Source organism: Hippocampus zosterae, chromosome 15, assembly GCF_025434085.1.
Source record: "Hippocampus zosterae strain Florida chromosome 15, ASM2543408v3, whole genome shotgun sequence".
NCBI classification, from domain to species: domain Eukaryota; kingdom Metazoa; phylum Chordata; class Actinopteri; order Syngnathiformes; family Syngnathidae; genus Hippocampus; species Hippocampus zosterae.
Genome location: NC_067465.1, coordinates 3,105,661 through 3,121,522, shown reverse-complemented (window position 1 = coordinate 3,121,522; position 15,862 = coordinate 3,105,661). Strand labels below are relative to the sequence as shown.

Genomic DNA, 15,862 nt, shown 5'->3' with positions numbered 1-15,862 from the left:
TATCACTTATGCTTGACCTTGGTGGCTGTCTGCGCTTTCCTGCAAGCCATCCATCCGCACTAAGAAAGAATGTCCGATTTGTCGAGTGCACTTGTCCAACAAGCCACACGCATACAAACACACATAAACACAACGGGACCAGTACAATGCGCGGTTCCAAACAGCGGGCCGAAAAGAACGTCAGCTCTCTTGCAATTGCATCCTAAACTTAAGATATGAAGTTGAGGTGACTCAAACAAAAGCAGTACAAAACAGTTGCCAAGGACACAGCTAGAGCACAATTAGGGACAAAACTGGAACATTCATTCATTCATTCATTCGACTTGATATTTCAAGCACAAATTCTCGGTGCCACGCATGCACATTGTAATGGGATTGCGATGCCTTTACTGAGATATTAAAGCTCAGTTTGGGGGATTTTAACAATATGTATATACTGCACATCTCAACACATCGATATAATGCAACATGCATTATATTTGATTGATTGGTAATCCTTAGATTAGGGTTACACAAACAGTGATTAGTGTGGGGGGAGGGTTGCGATTTTATTGATCTATAATATATTCATTCATTCATTCATCTTCCTAACCGCTTGATCCTCACTAGGGTCGCGGGGGGTGCCGGAGCCTATCCCAGCCGTCTCCGGGCAGTAGGCGGGGGACACCCTGAATCGGTTGCCAGCCAATCGCAGGGCACACAGAAACGAACAACCATTCACACTCACGCTCACACCTAGGGACTATTTAGAGCGTTCAATCAGCCTGCCACACATGTTTTTGGAATGTGGGAGGAAACCGGAGCACCCGGAGAAAACCCACGCAGGCCCGGGGAGAACATGCAAACTCCACACAGGGAGGCCGGAGCTGGAATCGAACCCGGTACCTCTGCACTGTGAAGCCGACGTGCTAACCACTGGACTACCGGGCCGCCCAAAACTGGAACAGTAAAATGTTAAAATGTGATTATTATGGTACAAACCCAACTACTCCGTGACATGACAACTTTAGTTTTTTTTTTTACCCCCCCAGCTACTGGCAACCTAATGAGGACAAACACTAATGAATGTGAAATCAGGCTGTTAGCAGAGAGTGATTTGAATCCAAGCAGCACAATTAGTGGCATAACCACATCCATAAACATTCATTTATGTACCGGTTGAGAAGCCGGAGCCTAAACACGGAGCGATAGAGACAGAGTACAACTAGCGAAGCGTCTAAATGCATGAGTAAAACTTCTCGCCATCCATCCTTCCACATCAGCACTGTGAAAGGCGCACAGACCATTTATCCCGACTGTCTGAAAACAAAACACACAAAAAAAAAAAAATGAGCAGCTGTGCTTCATCAAGGACACAAAGCCAGCAGAGATGAGGTGAGGCTGGCAAGGAAGCTGAAGAAAGCTTACGAGGAAAGAGGGAGCTTAAAGCTGACGAATCGAGCCGGGATATGAATTTGAGAAAAATATGCTTTCAACTTGAAGAGCATTAAATATTTTTTTTAAAAAGGCAGTTGGATGGGGAACAAACACAGTAAAACTTGAGAAATTGAGAACATCCCAACAACATCGCACCATCACGGCTTGTGTCCAAATGGAGCTCCTCAACTCACGTCAAGGTAGTTCCCCTCGCACCCGGATGTCACGGGCTGGCGGAAAAACATTTCTTAAAGCTCCTCAATTCACGTCAACAGAGTTCCTCGGTGCCAACTGCCACAAAATAGCGCAAACGCAGTGTATTTGACTTTATGAAAAGCAATAGCTAGAAGAATCCGCAAGCTGCCAAAATCACGAGCACGCAGGGGGGAAACACCGGAAACCACATTTTAGTGGGAGCATTTCATCCATCACTGCGCATCTCCAGTTGGGAGTCAACTTTTGACTGAGCAATGAAACAGACCTCAAGGGAAGAATGTGATGGCGTTAGCAGGGTACCGAAGCCACTAAGAAGACACAAACCACAGCAGGAAGCCGTGCACTCCAACACTGTCGATATTGACAGACGTGCGCGCGAGATGAAAACACGCACCGGAGAAAATCAATAGGTTTCAAATCTATAACTGCAACTGCAAATCTGTAAAAAAAATAAAATAAATAAATTGAAATAAATACATTCATTCATTCATCTTCCAAACCGCTTGATCCTCACTAGGGTCGCCGGGGGTGCTGGAGCCTATCCCAGCTGTCTCCGGGCAGTAGGCGGGGGACACCCTGAATCGGTTGCCAGCCAATCGCAGACGAACAACCATCCACGCTCACACTCACACCTAGGGACAATTTTTAGAGTGTTCAATCAGCCTGCCATGCATGTTTTTGGAATGTGGGAGGAAACCGGAGCACCCGGAGAAAACCCACGCAGGCCCGGGGAGAACATGCAAACTCCACACGGGGAGGCCAGAGCTGGAATCGAACCCGGTACCTCTGCACTGTGAAGCCGACATGCTAACCACTGGACAATACTTTAACTGTAAATATTATATGAAATGGATGTTTTTCCTTGAGTTGGTGTTTTGATTTTTTTTTTAATCCTTTCACCACAAACTGACTCATAATTAAAATAACAGTTTTATCAACCTTGTGCCATCTCCCTTTTTTTTCTTCTTCTTTCTTTTAAGCAGCTGGAAGATCGCAAAACCAATGAAAGATTTACACCCAAGGCTTTTAGTTAAAACCACATGCTGGGGCCAAGAGAAGCACACTCTCACACAGAGCAGATGATACCACAGGCAAAAATCACTGCATTAAAGTCGTGAGGTGAAAGGTGAACACGCACATCAATACGGGAAACTTAGAGATATCGCAAAATGGGCTTTTACCATTAGCCTCTTGATCAAAAGAGAGACAAGAAAAAAAAACAAACAATGCGCAAGCAGGCATGTGTATATAAATGTCCACACGGTCTAACGGGCAAAGCAAACCCATTAAAAAGCGCGCAAAGCGAGCAGCCGTGCGCTAAGCTCAAGTTGAGGGAGTTCATTTGGAAGATGTCAAATATTTATGAGAGAGGAGGACTGCGCTGGGGAGGAAGATGGGGAAATTAGGGAAGAAGCAAACGCTGGCACGCCGAGACAAATGAAACTGAGCGTTGTGGTGGAAGTTGTCCTCCCTTCTGACTGAGCGAAGGGGGTGGAGGGGCGGGATCTAAATAAGTCACTGTCATTTCGAGTTCATTAGCTCAGCACTTGCCATCGCCCCTGCGGGCGGATGTAGGGTGTGCATATTAAAGACGGAACTACTTGTAACACCAGTTTCGGCTTGTAAAATACAGTCGCTACACAAGGGAATTGACTGTGCGTCCGGGAACCTTTTAATATCACTTCAGCTCGGTATAATGTCGTTACAGTATGACACGTCCACGGAGCTCAAAATCCGTCCGAGATGAAAAATGAAGTTGCGCCGGTGGGGAATTGGCTTATTTTTCTGTGTCATTTCATATTGAGAATAAGGCCTTAAGGGACACGCCGGGCACAAGGACGCTGCCATAGTGGAAGGGTGGCGAGTCAGGAGGATAAGTATCGTTCAGGATGATGATGGTGATTGTATAAAAAAATAATAATAATGCAATGCGTACACAACCTGCGCCACGACTTAGACCTGCTTCTATCTGGTCGAATGACTAATGGATTTTCTGTCACCAAATTGTCAGGTACAAATTGTCCGGCCCGCCGGAATGTCCAGAATGGTGAAACACGGGCTTTCAAATTCCCAAACACTTTGTTTCGCATCCGCGTGGGTTTTCTCCGGGTACTCCGGTTTCCTCCCACATTCCAAAAACATGCATGGCAGGCTGATTGAACACTCTAAATGGTCCCTCGGTGCGAGTGTGAGCGTGGATGGTTGTTCGTCTATGTGTGCCCTGCGATTGGCTGGCAACCGGTTCAGGGTGTCCTCCGCCTACTGCCCGAAGACGGCTGGGATAGGTTCCAGCACCCCCCGCGACCCTTGTGAGGATAAAGCGGATCGGAAAATGGATGGATGGATGGAGTTATGCAAAAACGGCCAATAGTTAGAAAAAATTTCATTTATAACGCATTTATTTGTCATTTTTGGTGAATCAGCGGAAACGAGATGATGACCGCAATGGACCAGAGGAGACCTACTATGAGTGAGAAAAAAATAAAGTGGGCGGAAAAGAAAGAAAAAGCCATTTGGGTAACGAAAGCACATCTTTTACCAAACAGGATGACATTGACAGTAATTGCATGAAATTATAAGTTTGTCTAAGAGTTACTCGTCTTCCAAGACCTTCACAATGCTCCCCTCGTGCCCACTCTTCCATCATTTTACTTCCTAGGTCCAACGAACCGCGTTGGTCAAGCCCAAGAAGCAAACCACCACCGGGATTTTTTTGTGAAGCAGACACAAATGATGTCAGCATCAAAGCAGATCTAATTAGGCAAAAAGAAAATGTGCTGAAGACAGCGCAGCGGAAGCGAGTTGGCACGGGAGTGGGCAAGCGAAGGAAAGTGGAAGACATCTCGTCCAAAATACTGCAAATAGCGCTTGAGTCATGAGACGGAACTCATGCAGGGAGGAAACGGTGAGCTCAGGGATTACGATGAAAGTGCACTAAAATGCGGTTAAGTGTCTGTTTGGTTTCCAGCAAGTCAATAAAAACGACACTCGGGGATTCAACAGAAATTCTAAGCAAGTGTGGGAGACTTTGGAAGGGGGAGAAAAAAAATGTATTCCCACAGAAAGATCAAGAAAAGAATACATTTATGAAATAAAAGATTCCTGTCAAAATATGTTATCTTTAATCTCGGAGGCAATTAAAATGCCTGATTGAAATTGATGATGCGATATCGTAAACATTAGCTGTCAGATAGAAAAAAAAAAAACGTTCAGAGCTGAGAGAATTTCTCACGAAAGTAAATACAAGTGAGGCTACGGAAAGGGATAAGAAGAGAAAGAGCGAAGGAGAAAACAAGTTAAATGAATCATTTCACATGGCGGTGAGAAAACATTATCGGTTGGCAAGATGACACCCTGGATTGCTCACCAGACAAACGCCGGGCACATGTAAACAAAACCTTTCACACCCATAGAAGGTGTCGTTCTTGGGGGGGGGGAAGAAAATGCTAATTCCATCAAGGGATTCAAACTTCTCAAGATTGTGAGCCTGCACTAATCAGAGAGATAACTAACCACTTCAGGGATTCACTTGCTAGATAGCTAGATAGCTAGATCGCTAGCTAGATCGCTCGGTAGATCGCTAGCTAGATCGCTAGCTAGATCGATAAATCGATCGATAGACACATATAAAGGCTTCTATTTTTTTTTCCACTTCTGTGTTCCTGTCTGAGGCGGCCCGGTAGTCCAGTGGTTAGCACGTCGGCTTCACAGTGCAGAGGTACCGGGTTCGATTCCAGCTCCGGCCTCCCTGTGTGGAGTTTGCATGTTCTCCCCGGGCCTGCGTGGGTTTTCTCCGGGTGCTCCGGTTTCCTCCCACATTCCAAAAACATGCGTGGCAGGCTGATTGAACACTCTAAATCAGGTGTCACCAACATTTTTGAGGGTGAGAGCAACTTCATGTGTACCGATTGTGTGAAGGGCTACCAAATTGATACACGTCTGAAATAACATATTTGTCCAAAATATCTTCAATAATATGAGGATGTGTTATTTTTAATACTTGATGATTTAAATTGTCAGACTTTGATCGTGTTTCGAAATGTCTCACAGTACTGCCAATGTTTGCATTTTTAAATCATAATTTCTACTAGCAAATCACAATGTCCAGGCACTGGCGGGCTACTCAAGTGGTCTTCACGGGCTACCTGGTGCCCGCGGGCACCATGTTGGTGACCACTGCTCTAAATTGTCCCTAGGTGTGAGTGTGAGCGTGGATGGTTGTTCGTCTATGTGTGCCCTGCGATTGGCTGGCAACCGATTCAGGGTGTCCCCCGCCTACTGCCCGGAGACGGCTGGGATGGGCTCCAGCACCCCCCGCGACCCTAGTGAGGATCAGGCGGTACGGAAGATGAATGAATGTTCCTGTCTGCTTCTGGGTCAGAACCGTGCTCCTCACGTGACATAAAGAGAATTTCAATTCATTTCAATGCGCGGAACTGATTTCATTTTTCTTGGTCGCCCAACAAAAGTCCAAGTGTCAGTCTGGACTTTTGTTGCAGCTTTGTAATAAATGTGCACTGTGAACACATCACTGTCCGTTCACTTACGACGGGTGCGGCGGACTTGTCGGATCCCTCAGACTGCGCTCGGCAAACTGTACTGGGGTGTCGCTCCTGAGAGGAAGCCCTAAAGGAGCTGTCAGCAGCGGGGGCCCTCACAGTGTGGGGAGTGAGCGTTGCAACTGGAAACATGCAGCTGCTTTGAGAGTGATTATGGACGCTGATGTTTACACCTCAGGGAGGGGGAGGGGGGGTGCAAGCTAGAGACAAAGAGCATATTCACAAGTCCTGACCCACCTGCTGCGCTGGCCTCACACACACACAACTAATTACTTCCACCTACCGTGAGACTATACATATCGATGGGATGCTTTAATAGCAAAGTGTAAGGGGAAAAAAATAGATGGGGGGTGGTGGCGGGGGGGGGGGGGGGAGAGGTGAGCAGCGATGTCTCATCTTTATTAAATCTGCGGTGTGTGAGCCCAGACATCAGGAACCGAACACATTTCACTGATCGGCTCACCGATCAGATGCCACCTTGCTGATATCGGGTAGCCATCCTGTGGCGGAGACACGCTTCAGGGTACGGATAAAAGTTTGCGAAAAAAGGAGATGAATGGTGAATATAAAGAGACGGGAATAGATGATATCACCGAGCAATCAGTGAAATGTGTTTCTCGTTTTTTTATGCTTGGCTCACAACATAAAACACCAGGCGATATCAATCCATTGATTATATTTCCTATCAAATAAATAGATCTGAGCCAGGGAGAAACGCAGCGTGTGCACAGAGGTTACTGTAGATTTCCTCAGGTTACAAATTGTTTTCCCCACGGGGAAGAACGGAAACAGATTTTTTTTTTTTTTTAACGTGGACATTTTATGTAAATTGTACTTTTTAGGTGCTTCAGGACATGCATCTGGACTGCATTTTTTGCACTTTCTTTTTACATATACAAAAACTGTAGGCAAAGCTCCACTCTCATTTGCTCAGTAGGAGAGTACTGATAGTCGTTCTTCCCAAAGGATAAATAAGATACGCCTGCAAGTATCCTGATGCGGTCTGTCTATAAGTGTTGCGGCACCGTTTGTGTTCAAAAGGGTAACATTACCGCAACATATATGCTAAGTGCTAATATCCATTGTATGTTAGCATCCAGCTGGCGTAGGCTATGAGGTTGCTTCAGATACACAACTCAGCTTGAAGCCTTTTTTTTTCGTCATGTTGACTAATTATACGAGCAAAACTACCGCTTGCTGACCGCTTAACGACACTGACTAATACATGACGTCAAAGCCAAGAAGAAAGTACATTCTTTGTACGTTCTTGCATGCGTCAAGATTTGCATTAGCGAAAGGAATTTGCTTCACGCGCTTGGTTGCTCGGTGACGAAGCCGATGGAGTTGGGAAAGAGTCATTTGGCTTTAACGAGGGAAAATTGAATCCATGCTCTCTTTTGGATCTCACATGCGCCGGAGACCAGTTGGGGTCCCCCCCCCCCCCCCGCCCCACGCTCACCCAAAGTCAGCTGAGCGAGGCTCTGCCTTACGCTAATGAGGACATTTGGAAAATGGATGGAAGAATGTATTCATAAGCCAGTGCGCCAAGCACGAAAGATTCCTTTCTTGAATATCATGGAAAATAAAACACGTTTTGGCTTGTGATCAAACACCTCATGAAAAAAAAACTAATTTAACGATGCAAAAAATCATCAAACATTATAATTGCTTGCGCGGATGTCATTGTGGCAAATTCCTGCTCAGTGCGAGGAACCAACATGAACAGAAAGTTCACTGCACAACTGCAGAGCTGTGTGTTTGTTTGGGGTGTGTCGGCCTGCAGAAGTCACACTGTGTTTTAACACGGCGTCGGGCGGTGAATGTTGGGTCAGCACCAGGTCCGTAAGCAGCGGGAGCCGCACCCACACACGTTAGGGTCGTAAAACAAAAGCCGACCTCACAGTCAATTGAGGCTGAGCGGTGTGCTAGCCTAAATTGAGACGTAGGTTCAAATCCCACTGAAGCTCATTAGGAGTTTTAAGTCCTGACCAAAGCGTCGATGGTTTCCATATGATTCTCAGGAGGATGGCAGAAATTCTGATCTCATGTTTTGACGAGTGTTCTACTGGACAGAGTTGTGGATAGAGCTCAGGGGTGTCAAGCTCATTTTTGTCTCGGGCCACAATGCAGTTGCGGTTTCCCTTGGAGGGCCATTCTGAATTTTGCGAAACCATATCAATGTTTAATCACCTCCGAGTATGACATACACAGTGCACAACGAATTAATGGATAACTAGTTTTATAATCAGAAGTCAAGAATAGTGACTGTTATTGTGAATTCCATATGACAATTTGAAATTTTGGTTCAGCATTATCAAACTCGATATGCTTGATTTGCTTTCACGGGCCACATAAAATGATGTGGCGGGCCAGATCTGGCCCCCAGGCCTCAACTTTGACACCTGTGATTTCGCTTAACTTCCAATGACTTCTGTCATTTCGTCTTTTGAGCCAGCTAAAAATGAACCAGCAGTGTCTAGTAAAGTCTTCCATGCAAGTTTTTTTGGAATGTGAGAGGAAACCGGAATACCCGGAGAAAACCCACGCAAGCCCGGGTGGAGAACATGCAAACTCCACAAGGGGAGACCGGAGCCGGAATTGAACCCAATACATCTGCACTGTGAAGTCGATGCGCTAACCGGGCCACTCAATTAAATTATGTTTTTAACAAATACCCTGATTATACATCCACCACAAAACCTCGACTTGTTTGGAGTTATTTGGAGGACGAGCTCAACAGCACTACTCAAAACAGTGATTGCCACATGAATAATAATTCACAGCAATCTAAAAAAAAAACCCCTAAAAACATTGGCAGATGCTCTCCCTTATCAGCGCATACGCAGCACTTCCTTGATCAGTGCACTGTTTGAACCTCTCGACATCAGTCTAGCGGACACGAGCAGGAGCTGAGAGGGACGCCAAACGACGCCTACATGGCACATTTCCTGTGGCGTGGAAGCGTGCCAAATGAACAGCAAACATGTGGCGCGCATTTGGAGGCGAAAGACAGGGCCGAGACATGGACTGTATGTGGTTATGATTTAGCCTTTGTGGGCTTATTTTTAGCGTAAAATCATCATGCATGCAGACCTTGCATCAACAGTTTTGCTTTCCACAAATGAGTCACTTTAACTTTTTGATTATTTTCTATATTTATATTGTACATGGGAAAAGCTGGGACTTGCCGACCGCTTGGTCACACGTAGACACTTTTACATTTAAGGCTTAGTTGAGTGATTTTCACATGATACAAAAATCCTACAAAACTAATTTCTTCTTTGTTGCAACACGTATTCCAAAGACAGAACAATGAAACTGGAGATTTATGTGTGTGTGTGTGTGTGTGTGTGTGTGTGTGCATGTTACAGTGGTTAACTTTGTGCAATCATGTGACAATTAAGATAAAAAGCAATCGTCTACGCTGGCCAATTTGCCTGCGTAGACACACACATGCTGACAAAGCCGTCACGCAGACACGTCAACAAGCTCAAACAAGAGACGCGATGCACAGATTGACTTTCAACTCGGATACAAACAAGTGTTGATCTCGCCGTCGCTAATGAAGCTTTGTCGCTCTTATCGGCAAGTCTGGTAATGAGTTCCACTCACAATGTGGCAACATGGAATTCGGTGTCGTGGTTTAGTATAAAGCTGGAGAAACAGACAAGATTGTTTATGAATGGGATGGACTGTGTTGCATTTGTGTGGAATTGGAATTTGATTCATGTTTTGTTGGGCTTCTCTGGCTATAGGCAGTTTTACTGGTGTAAGTACCATATTTTCCGGACTATAAGGCGCACCTAAAAGCATTCGATTTTCTCAAAAGTCAACAGTGCACCATATAATCTGATGCGCCTTATTTAAGGATCAATATTCAGAATTCTTGGATGTAGTATTTTAAATGTTCTGGAGAGCGTTTGTGAAAGCGCAATATAAAGAAATCCGTTTTGCATTCCTTTTAGTGTAGCTCCATCTAGTGGATGCATAACGCAACCGCAAGCCACGATTGTGCCTTATAAAACCCTCCTCCAAACTCACTTGTATTCTTTGGCATTCGACTCAGCATGACTTAGTTTTGTTCTTGGTTTTACTGTTTGGTGCTTTCTACCGCCTTTATTACCGATTTGTCTTACGGTTTATTGTGCATGTTAAATTGCTCCATGTACAACACTTTGAAAGTGCTCTATAAATACTGTTGACTTGACTGTTGACTTATAATGCGGTGTGTCCTATACAGTATACGAAAACAGTTTTAAAATAGGCCATTCGTTGAAGATGCGCCTTATACTCCGAAGCGTTTCATAGTGCAGAAAATACGGTACATTTATGTTCAGAGTACCGTATTTTTATATTAATTTTGTATTTTGAGCAACCCTGAGTTGCGATTGTTTTCATCACCATTTAAGCAGAATGATGCAAAGATGATTTATACAGTTGGCCATGCTTGTATGTCTCCTGAGTGCCTTTCACGTTAAAGTTTTGCTGGACACTACCAGGTGAAAACAACTCATTAATAATTCAAGGAAATCATGATGGGATGTCAAGATTGAACCTGTTTAAGTAAGGCTTCTTTTTGCTCGCATTTTATTCAGTTGAGAGTGAAATTGATACGAAGGAGTCTTTGTCTGCGACTGCCTGCCTGATGGGCTTGGGGATGTTCAGAAGCTGAAATGCACGACAACACCTTCAGCCCCACAAATGTGATTGGGGACTTTGTCTCTTTTTGTCTGGGTCCCGACACGTTTACCAGCCGTGACAGCACATGGTAGATTTTGATTGCTGTGGGTATTTGTGTGATTCTATGGCCTGGGAGAAACTGTTAGGGCAGAAATGGACTAACTTAGTGGTGAGTTTGCAGTTTGTTTTTAATATACTGTACCGTATTTTCTGCACTATAAGGCACTTCGGATTATGAGGCGCACCTTCAATGAATGGCCTATTTCAGAACAGTTTTGCGCTCACCACTGGACCACCGGGCCGCCATACATTTTTTGTCTGCATTGCAATGGATTTGCAATGTGTTTAAAAAGTTTATTTTAAGAAGCTAATGTTTTTTTTGCCTGCTTTTGATCTGGGTCCATTTACCGCTCCTTCTTCAGTTCCCAAATATGGCTCTTTTTCCAATAAAGGGCAAAAAGATGTTTGATGCACGTCACATTGCAAATGCTATTCCTAAGATATAATCAGTGATGACATTGACAAAAGTCATGCATCAGTCATCATCTTATCTCATTAGGTTCTGTCAAACGTTGACGATGAGAGAGATTTCAGCTAGAGATGCGTTTAAATAAACATTTCTGGGCTCGTATCGGTGCCGCTGCAGAGTTCAAAACAAGCCCGTCGCTGTGGGCGACCGTGCCGACCGGCAAGTCTCTGTCTCTCTCTCTCTCGCTCTGTCTCTCCCTCTCTCTACCACAGTGAAGTCAGTGTGCAGCTCCGAGCAGGGGTGCTGAGCAACAATCTCGCACAGCACTTACAGATGACATTTCAGAGCACAGAGCAGCACACTGTCAGCCTCTGGCAACCGGCAATCAACAACAACAAAAATGCAGCACAGGGATGCCCGCGCTGGAGCAAAACGTTAGCAGCTCTGTCTGCACATGTCTCTGGCAGCACTTTGTGTTGTTGTTGTTGTTGTTGGTGTCGTTTTAACGAACAATCAAGATTGCAACTCTTTTATCTCATTTAAAGTGCACAGGAGAGAAGAGAATCTAACTTGAGGAGCATTCCTCACTAATGAAAAGATAAGTTGTGGCGATGGTAATTATGCACTAGGACGAGGCGGGAGAAGGAAAAATCAATCATCATCCTTTTTCCTTTTCTTTCGGAAAACAACGGCAAGGGAGCCGTGTCCACATCTAATTGCACTCTACTGAGAAATTGAACATTTCATTCATTTTCAGCCACAATGACTTTTGTTTCTAAGTAACAGATTTATTCCCTCGCTTCATTAAAGCTTGCTCCGACATCATGATTTAACTGAAATTGATCATTACTCCACCGATAACCTATGTAGCATTTCCTCTGTGAATTCAATTAATGATACGTTTTGTGTTGTTATATTTTTTTATTTATATATATATATATATATATATATATATTTTTTTTTTTAATGGAATGTGAGAAACGTTCAATCTGACAGGGCACAGCAATGTTAATCCAGTAACTCTGTGTTTCCTCATCTTAACCTTACTTTAACTTTGTTCTTTTTTTATTATTGTTCTTACCTCAACCTCATTAAAAAAAAAAGACTCTCCTTTTAATTGACCCCCAACTTAGACTAACTCTATCTATCGATCCATCCACTATCTCAACCTCTTATCGCCAAAGGGTTACAAACTGGATCCTATCCAAGCTAACTTCGGGCAGTTGGCAGACTATATCCTGAACTGGTCGCCAGTCATTCACAGGGCACATATCGGGATGAACAACCATTCACATCCACACAGTCACTACAGATTCCACGCTGCCCACGCAGAATTCAGGTGAGAACACCAGAGACCTAACGATACAGTAACATCATTGATGAAATGGAACGGATTAGTGTCATTTCCATTCGTTTCAATGGGGAAAGATGATTTGATTGACCTGACCGCAATTTCATTATTCTGTTGAAGCTTTATGGTGCACACATAGTCATCAGCATACGTTTAAAGCCCAGTAGAATCAAGTGCCTTCTATAAGTAGGCCTTTTTTTTTCTTTTAATGGCTTTTTTTTTTTTTTTACAGTGCCGCAAAGGGATATTATTTGTGGGGTGGCAGTCTGAAGTGAGGTGACGCACACGAGCTGGGTGACCTTGAGTACAGCTTGGGCAAAACATGAGTCTGATCAAGCCCCGGTGTCACAGCGGGGAACATCCTGAGCCAAATGTCAGGGATCAGCCTCAATATTCGGGTGGCTCATAATTGGGAGGCATAAAGTGAAGCTTTCATGTTTTTACCAAGGTGTTTAATATGCCAGACAAGAGCCACTCTAGAGTGGTTATTTATGTCCTCCAGGCCAGAGAAGGAGACACAAGGAGGAAAATAGTCAAAGCTTTTTTTTTTTCCTCTGCCTGTGCCATTTAACTATCTAACCTGGACTTGAGTCGAGCTCCATATCATTGACTTAAGGAAAGGAGGTTTTTCTTTAATGCATTATGGATTACACACATTTGAGGGAACAAAGGCAGGGATTGGAGAGCATGAGCATTCATTATTTCACCCGTCTTGCCATTAAATTCAAAATCTCGGGTTACTGCTTGGTCCTTTGCACCTTTTGATGTATGGTGACATGAAAAGTTTAATTACAAGCCCAGCAGAGTCTTCACACTCTTAAAGTTTACAATCCTGTAAAGCAAGACTGGACTGTGGTACTTACTGGCTTCCACTGGGTATGTTTTCGAAGGTCACAAAGGAATTCCCTCATTCTAAAAGTCATATTTTTTTGAGGACAGTAACCCAAAAATGAGGAATTGGACCCACATGAACACCATCACTGAGTGGGAACTGATCCCACACTGCTTACGTGGAAGTCAGGCACCTGAACCACGACACCGGTGTTGTCCAAACTACCACCGGGGGGCCATTTGCGGCCAGGCTACCATTTTTTTTTTTTGAAGCATCATATCCTAGAAATAACATTTTTCATGGCCCGGACTGTTTTTTTTTTAAAGAAAAAAGAAAGACAATACTGAGCGTGCACTCACAGCTGACAACAGGGTGCTTTAAAGCAGCCAAACCTACAGACTGTCCAAAGAGAATTGTTGTTTTATGATCCATTATTCATTGGCTTGTCACTGGAGGTGATACCTTCAAATGACAGCTTGTGAACATACCATACAGCACAAATACATTTTTTCGACCCTATAAAAAGACTCAAATAACTAACCCTACAGGGTACAATGGAGCTTGGGGGGAGTCCACAATATCAGAAAGTCTCAGACACATGCAGCATCAGAGCCTGCTGTCTTTCCTGTCAGTGCATGTTCTCCACTGTACCTGCCATACCTCAAACTATGCAAATTGCATGCATGCGTGTGATACATGTGAACGCGATCCACTGAATTCCAGAAGAGCCACACGTGTAATCTGCCAAGCACGATACAGTGACGAGTAACACGGTTCTCTCACAGCTCACACTCAAGTGACCGCCTGCTCATTTATAATAAGCAGCAACAATTCCCAGTCACCAGACTGCTGCGTGCGTGCGACCGCAGAGTCCACAATGAAGCGAACGGTTGTTTCCAAGCATGGCGTTTAAGTGTCAAACGCATTTGTGATGAGCTATCAAACGAGAAAACTGGCTCTTAACGTGTCTGTGATGACTCGAGTTAAGCTTCGTTGCATCGCCACAGTGCCACAAGCAAACAAAATAAATCCTTCGCGTGAATTGAACATGATTGTAAGATCACCACAACGCATGGAAAGTATGTTGACAGCAATTAAAATGAAAATAAAGATCAGTAGTATGCAACATGTGTGAGTAAAACGGCAATAGATTGTGACATTTCACATACATACTGAGAGAGACCAAGATAGATCGAAAGCTAGTATTATTTCAATTATGTATTATGATTCATTTTGTGTATTTGACATGACATTGCCTGGGTCGCTATAATAATTGCAGGTGCAATTTTGCCGACTAACCAGACTTAAACACACTGAAGTAGACGGAGTGTGTTTGTTATTGTTTCACTTTTTCGAAATCATTCTCGTCAGCACGTGGTACATTCAGGGACCGAGGCAATTGTCGGAAATGTTCACTTCCAACTCACCAGATATTTCGGACTGGGGGATGCCGTCCATGGAGAAACCTTTGCCGCTATAAAAGTGCCTTATATCCGAACAACTCCTGGCTTTGCTGCCGCCTTTGTCCCCGCAGGTTGTGGCCGTGAGGGAGCACAGCACCAGAGCTGCCACGATGAAGGAATCCATCCCGGCACAATGTCAACTCAGTCAAGTGCAAAAAAAAAAAAAAAATCCAATTCAGCAAAAAATAAAATAAAAATAAAATGAAGACAGTCGTCTCAAGGTGCGTTCAATAATCTCCCCGCTCCTGAAGTGGCTGTGCACGTTCGGTCCCAAAAAAAAATGGATAAAACCGTGTCACGTCGTGGACTAAAAACGACTCTTAGACTTTGTTTGGAAGAGGAAAGTCACAACGAGGTGTAGAATAAAATAAGTCAATCAGGTCAGAAATAGTCCAGCGTGGAGCTTGACGATGTTTCGCGTGTGTTCGCGCAGCCTCATGCACGACACGTCTGTACCGGCAATTAGGACGGACCGGGAGGGTTGGGGGGAAGAAAAAAAATCAGGGAGAGAGGGAAGGAAGGGAAAGGAGGCGTTTCGTGGGGGTCTGATCTGAACTGGGAAGTGCGCACAGTTAACGCTTTTCTCTCTGTGGGAATGATTCAAACGCTCTGACGCGCTGTGGCAAGACAAGCAGCAGCATCGTGGGTCGTGGGCGGATCAAATCAAATCAAAACATATTTTTTTTTAAATGCATTGACGACTCTAAATGGTCCAAGTGCGAATGCAGTGACACAGAGTTTCACAAATTCCGTATGCGACTCAGTATGCTGCGGTAATATTCGTCGTTTTTTCACAGAGTATAAGAATATCTGTCTGTGAGAAATTTTATATTGTGTGTCTACAAGTGTCACTGCGCGATTTCTTATGTAGATGCT

General features: G+C 44.3%; 1 protein-coding gene across 1 annotated transcript in view; it reads right to left on the bottom strand.

Annotated features, from left to right (window-relative positions):
- The window catches only part of gpc1b (glypican 1b), a 64,436-nt gene extending 48,848 nt beyond the window's left edge, over positions 1-15,588 (bottom strand). Inside the window, exon 1 of the mRNA XM_052087939.1 lies at positions 14,951-15,588. Coding sequence (XP_051943899.1) covers positions 14,951-15,110 — 160 coding nt within the window. The 5' untranslated portion in view covers positions 15,111-15,588. The remainder of the gene's footprint in view (positions 1-14,950) is intronic.
- Between the last annotated feature and the right edge of the window lie 274 nt (positions 15,589-15,862).